Here is a 25,641-nt window from a genome sequence, read left to right on the forward strand (position 1 = left end):
CGAGGCCGTTACCTTCCGTGACCTACGGCCCCGGCCCCAGGCGGGCGCGGGCCCGGCACGGCCTCGTCCACGTGGGCCGGCGCGCGCACGCCGGGCCGGCCCCCTCCTTGGCGGCGCTCCGCGCTCGCAGCACATGGTCGGCGGCGCGCCCCCGAGGCCGGCGGAGACCGGCTGCAGCCGGTATAGGATAAGCGATAGGCAGCGACGCGGGGCCGGGGCGCGGACGGCGGCACGCACGGCTCGGCGCGGCGCGGGCTGCAGGGAGGGGGGCGGGGGGCGCGGCGCGGGGGCCCAAGGCGCGGGAGCGGGCGGGGGGCCGGAGCCGGGCGCGGCGGGGCGGGCGCCCTGGGCTCGCCCGCCGGAGCCAACTTGCCCTAGGCTCGGGCCCACGCCCTAAGGGGTTAATCCTCTCTCGTGTTCCCGAGCGGCTTATAAGGAGGGGGCGGCCTGGCCTCCGCCTTATTGGGAGCCTTTTGGGGTTTATTCTCTTCCCTTCTAACTTGGTGAGTTGGTTTTATCATTTTACATGTTTAAAAGTTTGATGGTGGGGTGTGGGTGGGTTTTTTTTTTTTAAGCTATGTTGGGAGCTTTTGGGGGCTGGGGGGGGGGAGGCTGGAGGGAGGAAGAGGAAACCACTTAACTGCTTAACATTTTGGAGAGGTTATTCCCCCGAATCTTCTCTGACAGTTGGGAATGCCCGGGGCCACCGGGATGGCGCGCTCTCACCAGTGCGGGCAGCCGAGAGTTGCCTGTCGGTGGCCCGGGTACAGTCGGTGTCCGGAAAACACCTAAAGGCAGGTTTGGCCTTTGGATGCCCCCCGGCCCAGGCGGGGGGCCCTGGGCTGTCGGGCGAGGGGGGCGCAGCGCTGAGCCCCCTGCACGGATTTTCCGCATGAAGTTGCCCGCGCGTCACAGGAGCGAAATGTCAGAGGTACCGTCCCCAGGCTCGCGCGCGCGCGCAGGGCGTCCCCGCAGACAGCGCCAGGGAAAGCGGGGTTCCCGGCCTCCCCCCGCCTGACACACGCACCCGGGGCGGCCGACGGGGAGGCAGGCATGTCCCCGCCGAGAGCAGCTCGTCCACCTTGACCGTCAGGGCTGTCAGGGGCTTACGGCTGGTCCCGCTCAACTTCCAAGGTTCCCAGGGCTGCCAACCACGGGAAAGCGCCCGGATAGCTGAGCGGCGCTGTAGCCAGGGAGGATGGTTTTGCAGAGGAAATGGGTTATTTCCTTCTGTTTCTTTTTCTTTCTTTTTCTTTTTTAAACCAGACCGCCACACTCTCCCACAGACAGGTGATAGAAGTTTGTTAGGTGGCATGTAACATGTCACCAAACACGGGGGGCGTCAGTCTTAGAGAAAAGCTCCCCGGAGCCAACCGGGGAAGAGCAAGCAATGACACCTTGTCATCCTGGAAGCTGGTTTTGTTTGCACAGTTATAGACACACCGTGCCAGCTCTTTCTCAAAGGAGATGGTTTCTACCCTGGGAATGGGATTTCTCGGTAATCTTATTATTTTGCAAATCATACTAAGTGGATTGGGTGGAGGGTCTTGTTTGCAAAAACAATCCCAAGTGCTATGCAGAGATCTCTAAGTGATGCATCTCCCCATGTCCAAGCACTAGTCCCTGTCATTGGGGAGGGGGGTGCGCGATCAATAATACGTCCTGCCTGGTGGATACAGAAATACCTCTTCTCATCATTAAGAGTGTCCAAGATAGTTCCAGTATGTAAATAAACAGTGCAGCCAAGTGGAAAAGCTCCTTCTCTAAGAGAACCACCAACCCTGAGTTTTCCTTCTGTGGTTTCCCAAAAAGGACTTTCCTTGGTGGAACACCTGAGGACGACACTTAAATGAGGGGACAGGTTTCTACATCACAATCTTGTAAAGGGGGTGAATCGGTGCTCTCCAGGGATTCAGAGCAGCTGGGGCTGCCGTCCAGGTTAGGTTTGGGGGTTTTGTTTTTTTAAAATAGAGAATTGAAGTGAGCTTCACCTAAATACAGACTGGTTTTGACAACTAGGGCTGGAAACAACTTGTCAAAAGCTGTTCTCCAGGCTACGCCTTTAAGAAGAATGGAGATTGGCAGTGGCTCGCTGAGGCTTTGTTCACACCAGCCACACCAGCAGCTGCCACCGCTGCCCATCCAGAGCCTGCATTTTGAACTTTGCTCTGATCTGACCCTAGACTGGCACCCTGATGGTCTATCATAGTCCAATATTTTGCATTCTTCATGCCTCCAGGGGACAGCTTTTCTCAAGAAATCAAATCGCAGTAAGAGTCCCAGCTATAGCAGATTTCCAAGCCTTGGCAGAATTCTCGTTTATTTAAGATTAGACAACCAAATGCTCATAGGAAATTACTCCAAACCACCCAGTGCATTTTGTCACTTCTGCTTCCTTTGGGAGAACACTAGGGGGAAGGCGACATGGCTGCCAGGAACCCCCGTTCAGAATCGTAGCATTTTACCCTCCAGACCTCTGTGTCTCACCCCTGCTTTTAGAGGATGAAACTTAGGAACAAAGTCATTTCCCCATGAGTGTGCAGCCAGTTAATGGTAAATAGAAATTTAACAAATAACGCACAGGGGCCTCACGAAGACAGACCTGTGGACCTTGCGTCAAAGGACTCAGAAATGAATTGAGAAAGATGAAAGGGTAACTTGGAGCAAGTGGGGGTCAAAGGCTATCAGAGAAACGTAGATTTTTAGGGCAGGAAGAGATCTGAGATCACCTCCGTCTAGTTCAACTCCCTTGTTCACCTCTTGACACTGAAAACCAAGGAGCAAGGTGATTCTCCCAAGGCTGTAGGGTCGCTCCTCGCTCGGCTGTATCCCCACACAGTAAACGAATATCCCATCCCATCCTGTCAGAGCAATTCACATGCCCGTAAAACCAAAACATTATTTCCATGTTCTGGAATTCTTAGAGCCTTTGAAGCCACAGGCCTTTCTCTCTTTCGTTTGTAGAGGCCAACCTGTTTGTTAAACCAGTCGGCCTGCTGAGGGGATGGTAGAAAGGAAAGAGTCCAGGGGAAGGATTTATTATGCAAGCAGGGACTTCCTCACTTGATGACTGGGCTTTAGGAGGCTAGAGCCGTGCATTGCTTCAGGAGCGCCCCAAGACGCATGCTTTGTTTAGTGAACTTTTATTGAGCACATACTATGTGCCAGACACACTGCCAGGCACTGGGTCTGGAAAGAGCTGCCGACTGCCCTGTGTGCAAGGCGTCCTCAACCGTATGTTACAGAAACCAGGTTATTCTATTATCATTCTGTATTGTGATCTTCAAAGCTCAATATACCAGGGCATAGGATGCTTTAGGATGATGAAGGCGTAAACTTGGGAGTGTCAGTGGGTTCTGGGGCGTCATCTTTCTTTTATGATGATCCCAGTAAAACAATAAAAAAGCTGTCCTCCCCAAACCTAAGAATGCAGGTGAGAGTTATATTTGGATCTAGCTTCAGTGGAGTAGCCCAGATGTAAAGTTTAAAGAAACAAAGGAATTGAACACCCAGAAGGAGCTCAGAGAGTAAACAGAAGGAAAGCAGTCAGACAGCTGCCATCTTCGAGCCAGCTGTCCTAGATCAGATCTAACCAACGTCCGGCTCCTTTACACCCACGTCTGTAAGAACCATCTGGCACTTGCACTTTCTTCCCGGCTCCCAGGTCTCCTTGGGCCACTAGGTTTAACCTGAGCAATCAGGTGGTTGAGAACTCAGTGCTGAATACAGAAGTGTCAGCTGCCAAAGCTGGGGGAGCTTTAAGGATTCCCAAAGCCAACCTCTTCATTTGACAAGTGAGGCATTCTGGCCCAGAGAGGTGCAGTGACTTTCTCCGGGTCACACAGTGACGCGGTGAAAGAGTCCTCACAATCTCTATAGGAAACGCCCCCTCCCTGGCCTTCAGAATGCTGTTCTGCATCCTGATACAGCGGGGCCCCAGGGAGACAGGAGATCAGATGCTGGACCATTTCGGTCCAGTCCCTTCCCCTCTCGGGGGGTCGGTTTCCCCACTTTGCAAAATGAGTGGGATTTTACAAAGAGGAGATGGATCCAGATGGGCTCCAAATCCCATTTTGGTTGTAACATTCTGTAATTCTAACTCCACCCACCCCGGGGCCTCCAGCCCCACCCATCTTGCACATTCAAACCACCGACGGCAACAGGCAAAGAAAGAGAGAGAGGTGGGCACCCATCACCAGAACTGAAGCGCCGGCCTCGCCCAGAGCCTTCAGATAGTAGGTGACCTCGTCTTTGTACAGAAACTGCAGTCTAGTCTTGATCCTCTAAAATGCAACCCAACAAAAAGATTCTGTGCCTTGGTCCTGCAGTGATTTTAGGCTAGAGAGGGCCTCTGTTTGTCTCTTTGGGGCCTTTATCAATTTTAGCCCAATGTGTTTTTATTCAAGTTGGCCCCGAGCCCTCTCTTAAAATGCTAAGATCTTATGGGCACCCTTCTGCGTCAGATCGTGCCAGTGTAGCCTTGGACTTAGTTGCCACTGCTTGTCAGAAATGTCCTGAGCTCCGGGAGGACATGGCTGAACGGTTTTAAAATGTGATGGGATTTCAGTCTTAAGGTTCCTTATCATCAACAAACAATTTCATCCATGGAGGCAGAGGCCATCTCTGTATTGTCACTGTCCCCCCCTAGCATAGGCCCTGGCACCCAGCAGTTACTTTGTTGGAAATAATTAAAGCCGTGTGCAAGGTACCTGGCGGGGGGGGGGGGGGAAGGGATGCAAAGAGAAATAGGCCCCAGATTTGTTTTCCGTGAGCTTACAATTTAACTGAGCAAATAAGATAGACACATACAAGTAAACAGTAGCCCATTATTAAAGGGTGCCTGTCCCGTGAAGAGAGCTCCTTAGGTCGCGTGGATCAGAGGAAGCCTTATACAGCCAGAGGATGTGATGGAGCGGGCCCTTGCGGGCGCCAGCTGTAGAGGGGCCTCCAGCCTGGGGAAGGGGCACGCCACAGGCAAGGTGGCTGGCGAGTCAAGCGACAGAACAGGAAGAACTAAGGCTGCTGAGATCCGTGGGGGGCAGGGGCTTCCAATTAGGAAGAACTTTGAAAGTCAAGCTGATCTCGTGGATTTTGTCCTTCAGAAAGAGGAAAGCCACTGAAAAAGTCCGAGCAGAAAAATGACATGACGATGAGGCATTTCAGAAAGATTAATCGTACCAGACAGTTGAGAGACCAGTAAAGGAGTCTTGGGCTTCCAAGGCGAAGCTCAAAGGAGTGGCCCAGTAGGGGGGGCGGGGGCGAGATGGGAGGGTGACCTGAGCTGTGGACTCCCCCCTGCACTGACCCTCCTTCCCTCCTACCCCGCTCCCTAGGGCTGAACGCGGTTCCAAAGCCAACACTGGCTTGTACTTTTCTTTTTCCTTCTCAGTCTTAAGCCCACTACCGTTGTCACCTCCTCTGCCCCCGCTGCCCCATCTTGGGAGCAGACTTTGAAAGTCTTAACGGAGGAGGGGACTTGGGAAAACCTCAGCTGCTGGAGGGCTCGGGGTTCCCATGTTAACTCAGCTGCTTTCCGTGTTGGGAGCATGAATGACAAACTGGCCTGTAATTGTTACCCTACACCCAGAGCCACTTAAGTGCTCTTCCCACCCTTGCCCTCAGCTCTCAGGCATGACACGTTGACACACATCAAAATGCAGAGGCCTTTGCTGCAGGGAGCATCTGAAAGCATCTTATGCCCTATTTATGCAACCAAATAGCCAACTGTAAGAGAGTAAAAAGTGAGCATATAGTCCTTTCAGAGTACTAGGCTACCATGCTATCAATAGGCTGAACAACATGAAATTAGGTCAGATTTGCTGCTTTGTAAGATTCTCAGAGCAAATTCTGAATACTGGATCCCCATAGCAGAAACTGGAAACTCTACTGGCTAGATGAGGTTTTGTCCTGTTATTTCTCAATGGCTCCCCATTTTCAATAAAACCTGCCTTAGTATGTGAACATGACAACTCGCAGCTAGGCCATCCACGCATCCTGAAAATTCACCTGGCTACACCTGCATAATTGTAGAGAATTCTTAAACTCAAGGTGCATTGCCATTAAGAGCGCAGAGACCTCAGACTCATTGTTATTTATAGGTATTAATTTTTAGTTGGGTTAAAAACACACATGACTGTTTCAAAGTGTATGTAATTGCAGAGGTGTTGAAAATGTCTGCGTTTTATGCGCTCGAGCCCGCCGCAGAAGACTTAAACGACCCTGCCTCCAGTGTTAAATAGAGTTTCCCCTTAGTGGTGATACGGCACAGGGATCTGATATTCTGATGTTTGTTGCAACCTGAATGGAAAAGCATAGCAAGGTCAGGAGTAACTTGGTTTAAGTTCCCTGGCTGTCCAGACCCCGCAAATTGGTAGTGCCATATTTGGTCACTATATCCTAGAGTACTGGTCCTGTGTGGAGAAATTCCATTTCTCATATACCACGTGGTGACCGACTTTGAGGAACTCATTCATGCTAAACCAACATCAAGAAGACAGAATCCCCAAATTTTAATTTGTAGTCACATTCCATTCCCGTAGGTACAGCCATATGGGACCCCAGACCATAATCAGAATGTTGCTGAGTAGGAAGTAGGATGGTCTGAATGACCAGGGGCGTCAAGCAGAGATGCAGGATGTCTCCAGCACTTAGCTGACCCTGCAAGGTGGCCTCTGAGCCTCTCTTTGCCTAGACTTCATTTCTGATCCACATTCCTTACGGTCAACTCAGTCTTCCTTTACCTAACTTGTCTTCAGGTTCAAGGTCAGCACTGATCCTTGGTCTGGTGGCCATTCTTTGTCCTCCAAAGTGCCTCTAAGTATTCTGCCCAGATTCTTTATGTTTTTTTTGGTTAGTTTTTCCATTTAACTGCCATAGCTTGGAAGTCTGCCTTCCCAAAATCTTTAGGGGCTCCATATACAATACAAACATAGTTAGTTCATTAGACAGATAAGATGGATAGATAAGATGATAGATGACAGAGACAGATAATGATAGATATGTGATAAGATGACAGATAAAAGATGACACAGATGTATAGATAGATACTATTATTCAAAGACTATACTAACTGCACATGATTTAAATATTCATCAACCTAAGAAATGTAGTGAGTACTTCTTATCTGTTATGTTGAGTATTAGAATCATCCACCCTCATGCCATTGCTGGTCTAATTTTTTTTTTTAACTTTTTCTTTTAGATTAAGAATGACCCAAAAGAAATCACAGCTTTGTTCCAGAGCCAATGTTTATACTCAAGTGCCTGATGGAGGATGGGGCTGGGTGGTAGCTGTTTCTTTCTTCTTCGTTGAAGTCTTCACCTATGGCATCATCAAGTCATTTGGTGTCTTCTTCAATGACTTAATGGACAGTTTTGATGAATCCAATAGCAGGATCTCATGGATAATATCCATTTGTGTGTTTGTCTTAACATTTACAGGTTAGTACATCTTCCAGCTTAAGCGCTATATAAGCATATGCCTCTTTCAGTCTGCCTAATTATGTAAGAGGTACTGAAGGAAAAAGTCTACTTGCCAGACTTGACTGCGTTCATTTAATGCACATGTATTAAACACCTACTGTATGCACTCTCTTAGGATACTGTAGATTATTTTGAGGACAATAGCAAACCCCGGTTCAATGGGAATGTGGTCATTTCCTAAAGAAGCAGCATTAAAAGTTCTTGGCATCCTGGGTCCTGGTCTCGTAAAAACATGCTGAGGAAACAGGTTAGGAACATGAAAATGTGACTACATGAAGAAGAAAGATGAAAGGTGTAAAAGGGTATATGGGAAAACTACTCATAGTGTCCAGAGAGGATATTCTGAATTCCAAACACCTGTTTCCCTAAAGGACTTCACTGGCTAATCAGTCTGCCCAGCTCCCAGATCCAACAGCATCAGATGAATGGGATTGTAGTATAATTCTTAACATACTAATTTTCACTTGGTCCCATTCAGACCTAATTCAACACATCTCTGAGGTCTCATGACTGTTCATCCATCTGTCAGGGGCCGCGCGCCAGGGTCTTCTGAGAAAGCAAGGCCGTTGAACTTACTGCTGACAGTTAACGGGGCTGAACTTCAGCTTCCCTAACTTTACCCTAATATCCTGTCCTGGAACCATTGCCTCTGAAGTTTTCTAAGCCTGTCTTTAAAGGTACTTAGTTCTCAGCCCTATACTGTCTCACAAAGGTAGCTACATTGTTCTTTGCTACCGGGTAGAGTCAGAATTTCTCCCGTTAGCCCTGATACCCTCTCCTACACAGTTCATGGAAGTACTCCTAGTTCCGGTGTGAATATTAAGATACTTAATTTCTTAATTGGCAGGATGTTTACTTTCTTGGAAAGATAACTTACATGAATTAGAACCAAAATTTTACATTTGGTAACCAAAATAAAACAAAAATCCCGAAGCTGAACTTTTAGCCATTTTCTAACCAAAGATAATATAGTCAACAAGAAATGTCCAGCTAATACTATTATACCAGAAGATAATTGGTCTTCATGCTGTTATTCTAGTCATTAATGCCTTGAGTCTACACACTGCCTAAAAATGACCCTAGTGATTTCATTACTCGCTATATTAATATGTTAGTTTACATTCAACTCACATAAGAGATAGGTATGCACCAACCCCAACAAAATTTAGTCCTTTTTGAGTTTTTTAGCTCTTTCTATCCAGCATGTGCGATGTTGTTCTTCCTCCCCCCAACTCTGGAGGGTTCCCTTATCTCATTGTACTCAAGGCGGTATCAGTGGGAGCCTAAGTAGCATCTAACTAGGAAGCTCATCTTCCAGATTTAAATGTCCGGGAGGATACAGAGCACAGAAGCTACGCCAATTGTAATTCATCAGCCACTTTGAACTATCTGTCCCATAGCTAGCCTCCTTTTGGTATGCATAACAGAATTCACCATACTTTCATACCATTTGCAAAAAAGTCAAACGGAACTTAGCTGGAATTTGACCCTAAACGGAGCCTTTTAAAAAAGAATCCAAAGCAGTGAGTATAGAAAAAAAAAAAAAAAAGTGCCTCGTACAATCATAGGAAAAGCCCATTTTTATTACAGAATAACATAAATGTAATGCATATCCAATTTTATAGGGGCTCCTGGTGAGTCAAAATCTTTCATCGGCGACGAAAGATATGTTTTATACTATGACTCTTGATTTCTCTTCAAGGAGCCCCCAAAATATATTGTCCAGCTTGTGCAACTAGTAAAATAAGTCCTGAACTGACTTAAGGAACCATTGCACAAAATGTATTCTGTATCTTACATCATCACCTCCATGTTAAAGGCTTAAAAGATGAAATCATACCACGGACTCACGGACACAGAGAACAGACGTGTGGTTCCCAAGGGGGAAGGGGAGGGAGAGGGATGGGGTGGGAGGATGGGGTGAGCAGGTGTCAATGAGTGTATACGGGATGGAGAAACAGCAAGGCCCCACTGTGTAGCACAGGGAACTGCATTCTACATCCTGGGATAAACCATACGGGAAAAGAATAGTTTTAAAACACGAGTGTGTATACATGTATGTATAACTGAGTCGCTCGGCCATACGCCTGAAACTAACACAACGTGGTAAACCAACTACACTTCACTAAACATTAGAAAATGTAAAATTAAACAAGATGGAATCTTAGGGTATGTAGAGCTGATTCACTCTGTTATACAGCAGAAACTAACACACCATTGTAAAGCAATTAAACTCCAATAAAGATGCTAAACATTTTTTTTAAAAAAGGAGTCCTGGGGAGGCTAAGGCTTTCGCCTCTGGGAGCTGAGACCCCGTTTTGGTCTTGCTGCAGCTCCTGTGTCCACCGCCCTGAGCATTGGGTTTGGACACCGTCTGGTGGTGATGGTCGGGGGGCTGCTGGTCAGCGTGGGCATGGTGATTGCCTCCTTCTCACAGAAGGTCTACCACATGTACATGGCCATCGGCATCATCTCTGGTAAGTGCTTCTCCTGGGCTCGCTCATCCTCCAGAGACTTAGCTTCTAGAACAATGTGGGGGGGGGGGGGTTAGGAGGGAATCAAATCCAAAGTGTATTTCTTTCTTTCTCTTTTTTCTTTAAAATTAATAATGTCCCAGATCAGTGGTTTTGAACTGGGCTGTATGGGCTCCAGGGTGTTCCCCTGGGAACCTCTGCTCAATCAATGCCCAAGACTTTTTGTCTGATTTTTTTTTTTTTTAATATTTACCAATGAGAAAGAGAACTTCTCTTTTGTGATAGTTTGCAGCCAAAAGACATCATTTTCACAAAGCAAGGTTTGCATTTCTTTAGCTGAGATTTTCCAAGTCAGGCTGTGAGGATCCTGAGCTGTAGGGGAGGGGTCTGTGCTGGACTTATTCTTCGGGGTCTGAGAAAAAATTTTCCCTTTCAAAACACTTTAAATCTTTTCATATGTTTCTACACATACCAAAGCTCATTTATTTCCAAATAGAAGTCTTAAATAAAAACTATATTCAATAGGAGTTCTGTCCACTGTGGATTATATAAATTTGGGGGGAAAAATTGCAGAAAAATAAGAAAAAAAAAACAGAAAACAGGTTTGTTTTTTTAACTCCTAGCTTTCCAAAACAGCTCTTACAGTTTCTCCAGACCTCTGATGAAACCTGTTTTTTTTTTTTTTTTTTTTTGCTACAGCACTATTTTCCAGAATGAATTTCTGGGCTCCCAGAACTTATCATTTTAAATTTGAACACAAAAATCCCAGATCTTTGAATGCATTCTTCTGGCATCAATGAGGATGTGGTCCTTTCTATCGTTTTTGACTTTCCATCACAGGTCTGGGATACTGCTTTAGCTTTCTCCCAACTGTCACCATTCTGTCACAGTACTTTGACAGAAGACGCTCTGTGGTCACGGCTGTTGCTTCTACAGGAGAATGTTTCGCTATGTTTGCTTTTGCACCAGGTAAGTGGACGACTACAGTCTACGTGTTCACGTGAACTAGCTCTTCTTGCTACACTAACTTTTGCCAACCGTCAGTTAATAGATTGACAGCTTCGACTGCGTGCAGAAGGAAAGGTCAATTGTCTTCTCTTCTCCAGCACATTTTCAGGATCTGTCTTCCCTAACCCCGATTTTAGGAATTCAAACATTTTCATACTGGTCCAAGTTTACATAAATAGGAATATACAATGGCACATATTCAGTGGTAAGACTTGAAACAGCCATTCCAAAATAGATGATTTAATGATTTCGGATTGTTCCTATTCTATTTCTCTCCTTGGCCAAAAGAGTCATATTCAAATGTGGATTTAAATTGTGCTAGTAAAGTCCCTTTCGTGAATGGTGTGTGGATAATCTCACAGGGAGATTTTTTTTTTTTTTTTTTTTTTGCGGTATGCAGGCCTCTCACTGCCGTGGCCTCTCCCGCCGCGGAGCACAGGCTCTGGACACACAGGCCCAGCGGCCATGGCTCACGGGCCCAGCCACTCCGCAGCACGTGGGATCCTCCCAGACCGGGGCACGAGCCCACATCCCCTGCATCGGCAGGTGGATCCCCAACCACTGCGCCACCAGGGAAGCCCTCACTGGGAGATTTTTATCCCTGGTTTATTTCCCCATCTTAACGAGGACCTGTGAATTTCACTAGCCAGTGGTAGGCAAATCACCTTAGAGACTTAGATTAACCTCTTACTCTGCCGTTTCTTGGTGAATGTGTCAGTGGATCTCGGCGGATTTGTTCAAAGGAGATACATGTAGTAGTATTTAGGGGTGACGTGTCATGTCTGAAGCTTTCCAGATAGTTCAGAAAAATTAATGTATGCTTGCCTATAAATAGGCAGACAGAAACAAATGTTAACTGTTGAAATTTGTGATAGTGTGGGCAGGCAGATAGGTATCATTCTTCGCACTTTTCTGTCCGTTTGAAATTTTTCAGAACAAAACACTTAGGGGAGAATCAGTGGCCTGTGAACGCCCTGAAGGTAGAAACTGCATCTTGGTCGGCTTTGTTCCCTAGCACATCCCTGGCACCTGGTAGGCAGGCACTCAAGGAATGTGAGTTGGAGAAAAGAAGAGCAGACTGATCATTGCCAGAGGAGGGTAAAGCACTTTGAAATACCCAAGCCTGAAAGATTTTTCAATTCTGAGTTTTCCATATTAACAGGGGGAAAAGAGGTGTGAGCAAAGCATGCTACAAAAGTAAATGGAGACCACGTGCCCCGGAATTCGGGGCTGTCTTGCTAAGCTGATCTTTCTCGGGAACCAACTTACCATGTCTCTTACACCTGACTGTCAGCTCTCAGAGAATAAGAATCTAGTGAAATGAAATTCTAATGAGCATTTCACCTTTGTGGGATGATGACGAAAATTCCTGAAGGTCTCATGGGGCCTGCATTATCCTATTGTCACTATGGGTCTTGAAGCCCCCTTTGGCCTGACACTGCCCAACCCCCAGAGGACCCCAGCCAGGGTCCAGTCCTCCCCTCCAGGCTGCCTCTGGGCTGGCAGGAAGGCAGTTAGAACATTCCACAAAGAAAGTGGAGAACTGTAGCAATACTGCACAGGACTGTACTGTATCCACACAATAACTGTCTTAATTCCAGGATAATCCTATGAGCTTTTAGATTCTTAGTTTATCTTCTCCTTCATCTGTTACGACTAAGGGTTGAAGGAGTGGATGGAGAACGATCTAGCTCAGAGGGTGGAAGTTCTGTTTTGAAGAGGCCGGAGAGGAAGTATTTCAGGCTTCACGGACAAGTCCTTGTGAGATCCACTCATCTCTGCGGTGACAGCACAGAAGCAGCCGTAGACGACATTAAAGAATGATCTCGGCTGTGTTCTAGTCAAGGTTTATCATCCAGAACAGGCAGCGGGTTGGATTTGGCCCGCAGACGGCTGTCTGCCGAGCCTCGATGTGGGTCACGGACTTAGTTCACCTCGAGTCTCTGCCTGGCGGAAGGCGCCCACCAGAGCTCTCTCAGAGGCCTGGGCTGCAAATGTGTATCTCTGCTCATCCTTACACCCCTTCCTCCTTCTCGAGTCCTAAAAGCCCCCAAAACCTAGAAGAAAGGGTAGTGCCTGTCGACTGCATTCCCACGGCCAAGTAACTTTTGTTTACCTGTTTCCCAGTCCGCGTTTCTCCTCGCTCTTCTCCCCGCCCCGCCCCCGCCCCCGGTCTTGAGTTCGTTTCTGACCTTGGATTTTCTTTCTCCTTCGCTCCTGCCCACCCAAGCCATCACGGCCCTGAAGGAGACCATCGGCTGGAGGTACAGCCTCCTCTTCGTGGGTCTCCTGCAGCTCAACCTCGTGGTCTGCGGGGCGCTGCTCAGACCTATCATCATCAGAGGACCCGGGACCCCCAAAACCACCGCCCACGAAAATCGGAAAGAAGTGCAATACATGCTTGAGAACGAGAAAACCCGCACCTCGATAGATTCCATTGACTCAGGAGTAGAACTAACTACCTCACCTAAAAACGTGCCTGGTCACACGACCGTAGAGCTCGAGCCCAAGGCCGACCTGCAGCAGATCCTGGGCCAGCCCGGCTCCAAGCCCGGCTGCCAGAAGGCCCCGCTGCTGGACTTCTCCGTTTTGAGAGAGAAAAGTTTTATCTGCTACGCGTTTTTTGGTCTCTTCGTCACCCTGGGGTTCTTCGCCCCGTCCTTGTACATCATTCCCTTGGGCCTCAGTCTGGGCCTGGACCGGGACCGCGCTGCTTTCCTATTATCGGCGATGGCGATCGCGGAAGTGTTCGGGAGGATCGGGGCTGGGCTGGTCCTGAACAGAGAGCCCATCCGCAAGATCTACATCGAGCTCATCTGTGTCGTCTTACTGACCGTGTCCCTGTTTGCCTTTACTTTTGCCACTGAATTCTGGGGTCTCATGTCCTGTAGCGTGTTTTCCGGGATCATGATTGGGACGGTGGCGGGGACCCACATCCCGCTGCTCGCTGAGGACGACGTCGTGGGGATCGAGAAGATGTCTTCCGCGGCCGGCGTCTATGTCTTCTTCCAGAGCATCGCGGGACTGGCTGGACCGCCCCTTGCAGGTAAGTTAAATACACAAAGTAAAACACTTGTCTGCTATCCTTTTACAATATTTTACTTTTCCACAATGGTCTATCCCAGGATATTGAATATAGTTCCCTGTGCTCTACAGTACGAGCTTGTTGTTTATCCATCCTGTATCTAATAGTTTGCACCTGCTAACCCCAAACTCCCACTCCATCCCTCCCTCATCCCCCTCCCCCTTGGCAACCACAAGTCTGTTCTCTCAACCACAAGTCTGTGAGTCTGTTTCTGTTTCGTAGATGAGTTCATCTGTGTCACAGTTTAGATTCCACCTGCAGGATACTGTCCTTTTATTAATCGTGCCAGCTTCCTATTCGAGTCGAATGGGAAAAAAAAACTATTGATTTTTATACTTGCAGAGAATTTTAGAGGTGCCGGGATAGAGGTTACCCGAGCCACCTCTCTTGACTTAAATATGAGGAAAGTGAAAGCCAGAGAATGTCAGCCTACAGCCCAATGGTAACTCAGTGACCAAGTCAGGATTAGAACCTGGGTCTGCAGCCCAAGCTGCCCGGGCTTTTTCTACCAGTTGGCCTTGAAAAATGCTCGCAGCGGGGGTGGGGAACGCTTGGATTTCTGACCTCATTCCCCTTTGACTTTTGGGGTAACAGAACTAAGGGTCTTCTGTAAGCCAGCTTCCCTCCTAGGGAGGGGTTTTAGGGAACTGAACCTAGAGCAGCACTCTGCAGAGAACTTCACTAATCACTACAGAATATTTCCCTGTAGGAAGGACATGGGTTTGTTTTACATCTTATCCCTGAAATAAGTCCTTGAGGTTATTGTGATTAGAAATCTTACCCCATGTGAAAAGATACCTGAAGTGAACTCGAGTGAAAATAAAAGAGCTCTTTCCTCTTAGGAGAGGATGTCAGCTTCCCAAAGGAGTGGGCATCTCACCGTTCCCAAGTTTTAGATTGTCAGCTAGGACGGATCAGCCCACAAAGATCTGAGTGACAGAATTTTTCTCAGATGCTTAGTAAGTTATGTTTGTCTACATCTTCTCTGCCGTCTAGAAAAGACTCCTACCTTCCACGTGCTTTTTTCTTAAAAAAAAGCAAACAAAAAACCCCCAGACAAAACAAGGAAGGCAAAGAGCCGGAGAAGTGGCTGAGTTTGGGGGAGCCTGGGTGGGGGGGTGGTCTTTGTGGCTAACGTGCCAATGCTCCCGCAGGGCTGCTGGTGGACCAGAGCAAGATCTACAGCAGAGCCTTCTACTCCTGCGCAGCTGGGATGCTTGTGGCCGCTGTGTGCCTCGCCCTCGTGAGACCCTGTAAAAGGGGGCTGTGCCGCCGTCCCCGAGCCGGGGAAGGGAAGGCCGAGAGTCACCGTGGGAAAGCTTTACAAGACATCCCAGAAGACTTTCTTGAAATGGACCTGGGGAAGACTGAGCACAGAGCTCCTATGAAAACGGAGCCCGTGTGACACGCTTGTCATTCACACCAGCCTCCCTGGGGGCTGGAGGGGGTGGGGGAGAGGGGACCCAGGGCAGCAGAGATATGGACCACCCACCCGCTTTCCAGACTACACTCTAAAGGGAATGTATGCGTGAACACCACTACCAACATCCTTCTTTTTTTTCTTGTAAGTTTTCCTTTTCGCTTGTTTTTTAAGCCAAAACAAAAACCACCGAACACCCTTTCCGTACGTCAACCTGGCTGTATTCAGTAGCAATACGAAGATGCACAGGACTCTCGGGTTCGCATTCCGGTTTTAAAAGAGTGACATGAATTGGCAAAGTGGTTTTAAGAGCTCTCACATGTGATAAACTACTATCTTGGAAAAGGACATCTGGCCGAGGCCATTGAAATGAAATTGGCCATTCCAAAAAAAAAAAAAAAACTTACATCATTTAAAACATTTCTCATTTTCAGAAATATGAACAAATTGTTTAAAACCCTTTGAAAAATACTGAGGTTTCCATTAACAAATTAGGGCCTCTGAATTTTCCACATAGTTCATGGAAATGAAGTACAGTTTGAGACCAAACATTTGGCTAGTAAACGGAAATTTAAAAAATATATGTAACTTGAACTTCATAAATGTGAAGATGACCACTTTTTTTTATGGCCAGTCACTACCAGAAGTATTTCAATACAGAATACACAGCATAGCATTCAAAAATGTGTTTCCTATTGCTTTTAATTATTCAGAAATATGTGATTGTAGTGTCTTTAATTTAAACCACTATTTATTATTAAGTTATTCTAGAATGAATAAAGTAATCAAAAGAAAGAAAATCTGAGACATAAGCAGAATTTTTACCCCCTTTCTGCAATCCTTTACATGCCTCAAAGAATACTTCTTAACTTGTAAAGTGACTCTCGTAAAAGGCCAAGTTGTAAGGATTCTTCAGTTTGATTAAAGACAACGTGCGTCATCTAAAGCAGGGGGCAACGATGAGTAGCAAATCGCCTTAGCTTTTTTAAATGATTTGTTTTATCACCTAAGAATACTTGAGGATCTTCTTTGATCAGAATTATATTTCATTGAATTGTTGAAGCATTTCTGATTTTTTTTTAAATCTCACTGTTGAAGCATTTCTGTATTTCACGTGGGATAGCAGAAACGTTTATTTTACCATCATGAGTTATATCATATAAACCTTGATTGCTCTATGTTACCAGAGTTATCGGGTTAACTGGTCACTGTTTTCTTTGGAGTTACATGACATGTATAGTATGTCTCATGTGCACATTTTTCTGTAAAAGGGCAAGTATGAGGGTAACAGGTTGGCTACGTACTCATAATGTCCTGAATCTCACTCTACAGGTGATGGTCAGTACTGCTGCTCCATCTTTATTCATTTACTGTTAATTTATGACAACTCAGGGGGAAAAAATATATAACAAGCCTAGTTTGGTTACAGGTACACACAAGCTTGAATATTTCTCTGCACTGAAATGAAAGTGGCATAGTTCATCACCACCTGCTACGTTTTTGTATAGTGTTTGATCAGCCATAGAAATAGGACAATCCGTAAAACTTTGGGGAGGGGCTGGGGAGGAAATGACAACGTGTCTGTCAAAAACAGACACACCTAGAACAAGCTGGATGTAGCAAATCTCTGTCACTACCAGAGAAGGACTTGGAGCTTGTGGCACTTTTGCAGACTTCATGACTTCAGCACTTTACAGCATTTTTTACTATGAACGTTCAATACAATTTAATATTTATATCTGGTTTCAGAGCGATCTGCTTAAGACGTCCATTCTGTTAATTGCATGGAAAATAAAATGTATGCCAATTTCAGTATGTCAGTAATCAAGGTTTTAAATGTTTGGCAGAAAATGAAAACAGGATTGCTGATTTGTTCTGTATTCTGTGACATTCTGGTACTTCTAGATTTGCAATAAATGTATGGCTTTTTTATTTAAAGAGAGTGATTCGGTTTTTTATTGACTCCTTGGTGTTCATTGTTGGATCCAGTTAAAGTTATAAAAACTCAAGGAAGATTCAGGTCAAATAACGTTTTTAAAAGCTTTTGTGCAAAATCTTTTAACTGCACTAGAGACACATAAACGTTTTCAAGACGTGTTAGTTGAACATCATTATTTCATAAATGAAAAATAGATGAATGGGGACTTCCCTGGTGGTCCAATGGTTAAGACTCCACACTCCCAATGCAGTGGGGCACGGGTTCGATCTCTGGTTGAGGAACTAAGATCCCACATGCCACACAGCATGGCAAAAAATTAAAAAATAAATAAATGAATGAAATGGTATCCTGGTGGCCACAGAGAGATAGCTCAGCCTATCAAAAGTAATAAGTGAAAATAGTTAAGACGAAGCATACGTGGTTACAGAACAGGCCTAAGAACTGCTCTAACCTGTAAGTAAACAGCACGGACTTTCCATGCCAGGGGTCTGCAAAAACTTTTTCTGTAAAGGTCCAGATAGTAACTATTTAAGGCTTTGCGGGCCACACAGGCTTGGTCACAGCTATTCAGCTCTGCCTCTGTAGGGCGCAAACAGCCACAGACAAAATGTAAATGAATGAGCATGGCTGTCTCAAGAAAAGTTTATTTTTGGATACTGAAATTTGGATTCCATAAAATTTTCACACACTATGAAATATCGTTGATTTTTTTCAGCCACATAAAAATGTAAAAATCATTATTAGTTTGCAGGCAGTCAAGAAAAGTTGGCAGTGAACTGGATTTGGCCTGTGGGACACTGCTCCACGTACCTGGGACACTGATCGGACAGGTACCACCAGTAGCAAAACTGTAAACTAGCTGTCCTGACTGATGGGAAAGGATCATCGTGGTCAAAGTGATCCTTAGATCACAGGTGCCAAAGATAGGAAAGATCAAACAGCTGCTAGCACATTATCAGGTTTCACTGCCTGTGATTAAAGAGATTTGGCTTCCACGTTACTGACGAAATAATTTCACTACAAATGTAGACCACTTCCCCTCCCAAAATAAAATCATTCCAGTTGTAAAAATGAGATAAGATCAAGTGTTCTTTTAAGACAAATGCATCCTTAACAGATACAATGTTTCCAAGCTTTTTAACCAGGTTATCAATTTTCGACTCCAATAATGTTTATGGTAGCTTTTGTACATTTATTTGCCTTTCCTTTAGCTCAATACCTGGTGATAAAATATAGATTCTAACTCAGAGTTCCGTGGCCGAGTCATCCATTCAAGTCACTTGTGGTATTTATTACATTTAGATTTCGGTACTTCTCAAATATTATAAATCAGAAATGATCAGGAATTCTTTCTTTTTTCTTTCTTTTTTTCTCTTCTTGGCCGCAACGCACTGCGCAGCTTGTGGGATCCAGTTCCCCGACCAGGATTAAGCCCAGCCCACGGCAGTGATAGTGCCACATCCTAACCACTAGGCCACCAAAGAAGTCCCATGAATCCTTATTTTTAAAAGCTCCCAGATATGGGGTTCACTAATATGCCTTGAGTTTAGAAGCCACTGCCCTTAAAATTTTAAATGGTTATGAGCATTCATTAAAACGACCAATTTAAAGACAATTCAGACATGGTACACGCTAAAAGATCACTCCTATAAGTATACATCGCACAGCAAAAAGAGAAGCTGTCCTGGGTTTCAGGTTTATGGTTAATACACGGGAGGCCTACAGTCTCCAACAGGTGGGCCAGACTCTGTTGCATAAGTAAGGAAACTAGCTCCCCCTGGTGTTCAGTGTCTGTCATGACCGCCTGAGGGTGCTGAACAAGAAAAGTGCCAAGGTCAGGAACTTGCAAAATTTCGTTTTTCACGTACGAAAAACTCTCACGGCCAAATCACAATGACCACAGTGACTATGGATCTCCTAGAGGGGAAATGGGACAGCAAAACTGATACCCCAGAACACTTTATCTATAAAGGCTTTTAAAATATAGCTCACCCAAGGTTATGGGAAAAAAATACAAATTGTGGCCATGAATTTATATTATTTATCTACCTTTCCGGCAACTCAGGAAGAGAACAAGCATGCTAACCGTCCTAGCAACTTACTCCCCTAGAATTCGACCCAAACTCTATCTTCTCTACACTGGGGACTCTCTTGCTAAGTCCCGACTTCACTGCGGATCTCCCGACTGTGTGAGAGCAGCAGTGCCACCTTAACCTGTCCTCAGCAGAAGCCTTGATCCTCCTCCCCACATCCTACTGGCTCTGCTTTCTAAATATATCCAGAACCTGACTGCCTTTGCCAACTCCGCCAGCAGCCCTGATGCGAGTCAATGTCATCTTCGCTCGATCACTGCAATCGTCTTCCAGCAGGTTTGCCCACTTCCGCTCTCGCCACACATGTATCCCAGCCCACCCTGGCCTTCGTTTTCCAGACAGAAGCCTTGCAACAATCCTTTTGAAGGATGAGTCGTACACGACCACATGCTCAAGCCTAGTACTTTCTGCCCGGCTCTTACTGCACCGGCTTTATTATTGTTCCTTGAAATCACACGCCTCAGGCCTTGGCATCTGTGGTTCCCTTTGCCTGGTCCCGCTTCCCTGAGATGTGCACATGACATGAGCCTTCAATTTGGTCCCCCCCGCGAAAGTCACCCCCCTGAGGAGGCATGCCTGAGAATATCCTATCCAAAACAGCACTTGTTTCTACCCCTTTACTCTGATGTTATAAAAGTATTGTTTACTCACTTATTATCATTAAGGCATAGCAGTTTTTTGTTCACCGCTATATCCCCAAAGCTTTGAGCAGGGCCTGGCACATTGTAGGTGATGCTCCAAAAATATTGCTAAATGGATGAGTTAATGAGTGCCTCATTTTTCATTGACTTTTTCAAGAGCAAAAAAAAAAAAAAAAAAAAAATGGTACCTATTTACGATTACATTCAAGAGTCTGGTGCTTCTATGAACCAGCTGGACGGCCTGAAAGCACTGTGCTCAAAACCTGCTGGTCCCAGACTCGCCCCGCATTCCGTACCCCTCCCTCTCCCCTGCCTGAGTGAGCCAGAGCCCCCTTATCAGCTGCTCCTTTAACCCCATCCTGTCTGAGCGAAGAACAGATGCCCTCAGGTGACCTACACGCACAGGAGAAGCCAAATCCAAAGCTGAACCCTAGGAGCTGTACGAACAAAGAAGAGAAAGGGGAATCTCTCCCAGCAGCCTCAGGAGCAGTGGATTAAATCTCCACAATCAACTTGATGTGCCGTGCGTCTGGGGAATACCTGAACAGACAACGAATCATCCCAACACTGAGGTGGTGGACTTTGGGAGCAACTGTAGACTTGGGGTTTGCTTTCTGCATCTAATTTGTTTCTGGTTTTATGTTTATCTTAGTTTAGTATTTAGAGTTTATTATCACTGGTAGATTCTTTGATTTGGTTGCGTTCTTCCTTTATTTTTATATTTATATATTTCTTTCCTTTTTCTCTTTTTGTGAGTGTGTATATGTATGCTTCTTTGTGTGATTTTGACTGTATAGCTTTGCTTTTACCATTTGTCCTAGGGTTCGGTCTGTCCTTTTTTTTTTTTTTTTTAGTATAGTTTTTAGTGCTTGTTATCATTGGTGGATTTGTTTTTCAGTTTGGTTGCTCTCTTCCTTCTTTCTTTCTTTCATTACTTTTTAATTTTTAATAATTTTTATTATTGTTTATTTTAATTATTTTCCTTTCTTTCTTTCTTTCTTTCTTTCTTTCTTTCTTTCTTTCTTTCTTTCGTTCTTTCTTTCGTTCTTTCTTTCTCCCTTTTCTTCTGAGCCATGTGGCTGACAGGGTCTTGGTGCTCCAGCCCGGTGTCAGGCCTGAGCCTCTGAGGCAGGAGAGCAGAGCTGAGGACATTGGTCCACAAGAGACGTCCTGGCACCATGTGATATCAAACAGCGAAAGCTCTCCCAAAGATCTCCATCTCAATGCTAAGACCCAGCTCCACTCAATGACCAGCAAGCTACAGGGCTGGACACCCCATACCAAACAACTATCAAGACAGAAACACAACCCCACCCATCAGCAGAGAGGCTGCCTAAAATCATAATAAGGTCACAGACACCCCAAAACACACCACCAGATGTGGTCCTGGCCCACCAGAAAGACAAGATCCAGCCTCATCCACCAGAACACAGGCACCAGTCCCCTCCACCAGGAAGCCTACACAACCCACTGAGCCAACCTTAGCCAGTGGGGGCAGACACCAAAAACAAGGGGAACTACGAACCTGCAGCCTGCAAAAAGGAGACCCCAGACACAGTAAGATAAGCAAAATGAGAAGACAGAGAAACACACAGCAGATGAAGGAGCAAGGTAAAAACCCACCAGACCTAACAAATGAAGAGGAAATAGGCAGTCTACTTGAAAAAGAATTCAGAATAATGATAGTAAAGATGATCCAAAATCTTGGAAATAGAATAGAGAGGATGCAAGAAACATTTAACAAGGACCTAGAAGAACTAAAGATGAAACAAGCAATGATGAACGACACAATAACTGAAATTAAAAATACTCTAGATGGGATCAATAGCAGACTAACTGAGGCAGAAGAACAGATAAGTGACTTGGAAGATAAAATAGTGGAAATAGCTACCACAGAGCAGAATAAAGAAAAAAGAATGAAAGAATTGAGGACAGTTTCAGAGACCGCTGGGACAACATTAAATGCACCAACATTCGAATTATAGGGGTCCCAGAAGAAGAAGAGAAAAATAAAGGGACTGAGAAGATATTTGAAGATATTATAGTTGAAAACCTCCCTAATATGGGAAAGGAAATAGTCAATCAAGTCCAGGAAGCACAGAGAATCCCATACAGGATAAATCCAAGGAGAAACATGCCAAGACACATATTAATCAAACAATCAAAAATTAAATACAAAGAAAAAACATTAAAAGCATCAAGGGAAAAACAACAAATAACATACAAGGGAATCCCCATAAGGTTAACAGCTGATCTTTCAGCAGAAACTCTGCAAGCCAGAAGGGACTGGCAGGACATATTTAAAGTGATGAAAGGGAAAAACCTACAACCAGGATTACTCTACCCAGCAAGGATCTCCTTCAGATTCCACAGAGAAATTAAAACCTTTACTGACAAGCAAAAGCTAACAGAATTCAGCATCACCAAACCAGCTTTACAACAAATGCTAAAGGAACTTCTCTAGGCAGGAAACACAAGAGAAGGAAAAGACCTACAATAACAAACCCAAAACAATTCAGAAAATGGTAATAGGAACATACATATTGATAATTACCTTAAATGTAAATGGATTAAATGCTCCAGCCAAAAGACACAGACTGGCTGAGTGGATACAAAAACAAGACCCGGAGATTGGGTCAAGATGGCAGAGTAGAAGGACATGCTCTCACTCCCTCTTTCAAGAACACCGGACTCACAACTAACTGTTGAACAATCATCGACAAGAAGGCACTGGAACCCACCAAAAAAGATACCTCACATGCAAAGACAAAGGAGAAGCCACAATGAGATGGTAGGAGGGGTGCTATCACAATATAACCAAATCCCATAACTGCTGGGTGGGTGACTCACAAACTGGAGAACACTTATACCACAGAAGTCCACCCACTGGAGTGAAGTTTCTGAGCCACACGTCAGGCTTCCCAACCTGGGGGTCTGGCAATGGGAGGAGGAATTCCTAGAGAATCAGACTTTAAAGGCTGGTGGGATTTGATTGCAGGACTTTGGCAGGACTGGGGGAAACAGAGACTCCACTCTTGGAAGGCACACACCAAGTAGTGTGGGCATCGGGACCCAGGGGAAGGAACAGTGACCCCATAGGAGACTAAACCAGACCTACCTGCTGGTGTTGGAGGGTCTCCTGCAGAGGCAGGGGTGGCTGTGGCTCACATGGGGACAAGGACACTGGCAGCAGAAGTTCTGGGAAGTACTCCGTGGCATGAGCCCTCCAGAACCTGCCATTAGCCCCACCAAAGAGCCTGGGTAGGCTCCAGTGTTGGGTCACCTCAGGCCAAACAACCAACAGGGAGGGAACCTAGTCCCACCCATCAGCAGACAAGTGGATTAAAGTTTTACTGAGCTCTGCCCACCAGAGCAACAGCCAGCTCTACCCACCACCAGTCCCTCCCATCAGGAAACTCCCACAAGCCTCTTAGATAGTCTCATCCACCAGAGCACAGACAGCAGAAGCAAGAAGAACTACAATCTTGCAGCCTGTGGAACAAAAACCACATTCACAGAAAGATACACAAGATGAAAAGGCAAAGGGTTATGTACCAGATAAAGGAACAAGATAAAACCCCAGAAAAACAACTAAATGAAATGGAGATAGGCAATCTTCCAGAAAAAGAATTCAGAATAATAATAGCGAAGATGATCCAGGACCTTGGAAAAAGGATGGAGGCAAAGATCGAGAAGATGCAAGAAATGTTTAACAAAGATCTAGAAGAATTACAGAACAAACAAACAGAGATGAACAATACAATAACTGAAATGAAAAATACACTAGAAGGAATCAATAGCAGAATAACTGAGGCAGAAGAACAGATAAGTGACCTGGAAGACAGAATGGTGGAATTCACTGCTGCGGAACAGAATAAAGAAAAAAAAAAGAAAAGAAATGAAGACAGCCTAAGAGACCTCTGGGACAACGTTAAACACAACAACATTCGCATTATAGGGGTCCCAGAAGGAGAAGAGAGAGAGAGAAAGGACCCAAGAAAATATGTGAAGAGATTATAGTTGAAAACTTCCCTAACATGGAAAAGGAAATAGCCACCCAAGTCCAGGAAGTGCAGGGAGTCCCATACAGGATAAACCCAAGGAGAAACATGCCAAGACACAAACTGGCAAAAATTAAAGACAAAGAAAAATTATTGAAAGCAGCAAGGGAAAAACAACAAATAACATAAAAGGGAACTCCCATAAGGTTAACAGCTGATTTCTCAGCAGAAACTCTACAAGCCAGAAGGGAGTGGCATGATATACTTAAAGTGATGAAAGGGAAGAAACTACAACCAAGATTATTCTACCCGGCAAGGATCTCATTCAGATTCGATGGAGAAATCAAAAGCTTTACAGACAAGCAAAAGCTAAGAGAATTCAGCACCACCAAACCAGCTCTACAACAAATGCTAAAGGAACTTCTTTAAGTGCGAAACACAAGAGAAGAAAAGGACCTTCAAAAACAAACCCAAAATAATCAAGAAAATGGTAATAGGAACATACATATCAATAATTACCTTAAACGTGAATGGATTAAATGCTCCAACCAAAAGACACAGGCTTACTGAATGTATACAAAAACAAGACACATACATATGCTGTCTACACAAGACCCACTTCAGACCTAGGGACACATACAGACTGAAAGGAGGGGATGGAAACAGATATTCCGTGCAAATGGAAATCAAAAGAAAGTTGGAGTAGCAATACTCATATCAGATAAAATAGATTTTAAAATAAAGAATGTTACAAGAGACAAGGAAGGACACTACATAATGATCAAGGGATCAATCCAAGAAAAAGATATAAGAATTATAAATATATATGCACCCAACATAGGAGCACCTCAATATATAAGGCAACTGCTAACAGCTCTAAAAGAGGAAATCAACTGTAACACAATAATAGTGGGGGGCTTTAACACCTCACTTACACCAATGGACAGATAATCCAAACAGAAAATTAATAAGGAAACATAAGCTTTAAATGGTACAATAGACTAGATAGATTTAATTGATATTTATAGGACATTCCATCCAAAAACAGCAGATTACACTTTCTTCTCAAGTGTGCACAGAACATTCTCCAGGATAGATCACATCTTGGGTCACAAATCAAGCCTCAGTAAATTTAAGAAAATTGAAATCATATCAAGCATCTTTTCTGACCACAACGCTATGAGATTAGAAATGAATTACAGGGGAAAAAGCATAAAAAAAAAACACAAACACATGGAGGCTAAACAATACGTTACTAAATAACTAAGAGATCACTAAAGAAATCAAAGAGGAAATCAAACAATACCTACAGACAAATGACAATGAAAACACGACAATCCAAAACCTATGGGATGCAGCAAAAGCAGTTCTAAGAGGGAAGTTTATAGCTATACAAGCCTACCTCAAGAAACAAGAAAACTCTCAAATAAACAACCTAACCTTACACCTAAAGCAAGTAGAGAAAGAAGAACAAAAAAACCCCCAAAGTTAGCAGAAGG

The 25,641-nt window shown here is 45.0% G+C and overlaps 2 protein-coding genes across 10 annotated transcripts in view; one reads left to right on the forward strand and one right to left on the reverse strand.

The window, feature by feature from the left end:
• The window catches only part of ARSG (arylsulfatase G), a 122,534-nt gene that overhangs the window by 90,943 nt on the left and 5,950 nt on the right, over positions 1 to 25,641 (reverse strand). The window contains exon 1 of one of the 8 annotated variants that reach the window (XM_060080858.1): positions 642 to 676. The exons of the other annotated variants lie outside the window; for them this stretch is intronic. The gene's annotated coding sequence lies outside the window, so the exon portion shown is untranslated. Of the gene's footprint in view, positions 1 to 641; positions 677 to 25,641 lie in introns of those variants that run through there. 8 annotated transcript variants of the gene reach the window in all.
• On the forward strand, positions 314 to 17,388 carry SLC16A6 (solute carrier family 16 member 6). 2 transcript variants are annotated; one of them, XM_060080865.1, is made up of 6 exons: positions 314 to 503; positions 7,201 to 7,439; positions 9,815 to 9,958; positions 10,796 to 10,924; positions 13,194 to 14,009; positions 15,203 to 17,388. In XM_060080865.1, exons 2-6 carry the CDS (start codon positions 7,208 to 7,210, stop codon positions 15,451 to 15,453), a joined length of 1,572 nt encoding a protein of 523 aa, XP_059936848.1. In that variant the 5' UTR covers positions 314 to 503; positions 7,201 to 7,207; the 3' UTR covers positions 15,454 to 17,388. The 2 variants fall into 2 exon arrangements, with proteins under 2 accessions (XP_059936848.1, XP_059936849.1); XM_060080866.1 differs by lacking the exon at positions 314 to 503 and adding an exon at positions 658 to 931.

This window comes from Mesoplodon densirostris, chromosome 18, assembly GCF_025265405.1.
Source record: "Mesoplodon densirostris isolate mMesDen1 chromosome 18, mMesDen1 primary haplotype, whole genome shotgun sequence".
NCBI classification, from domain to species: Eukaryota; Metazoa; Chordata; class Mammalia; order Artiodactyla; family Ziphiidae; genus Mesoplodon; species Mesoplodon densirostris.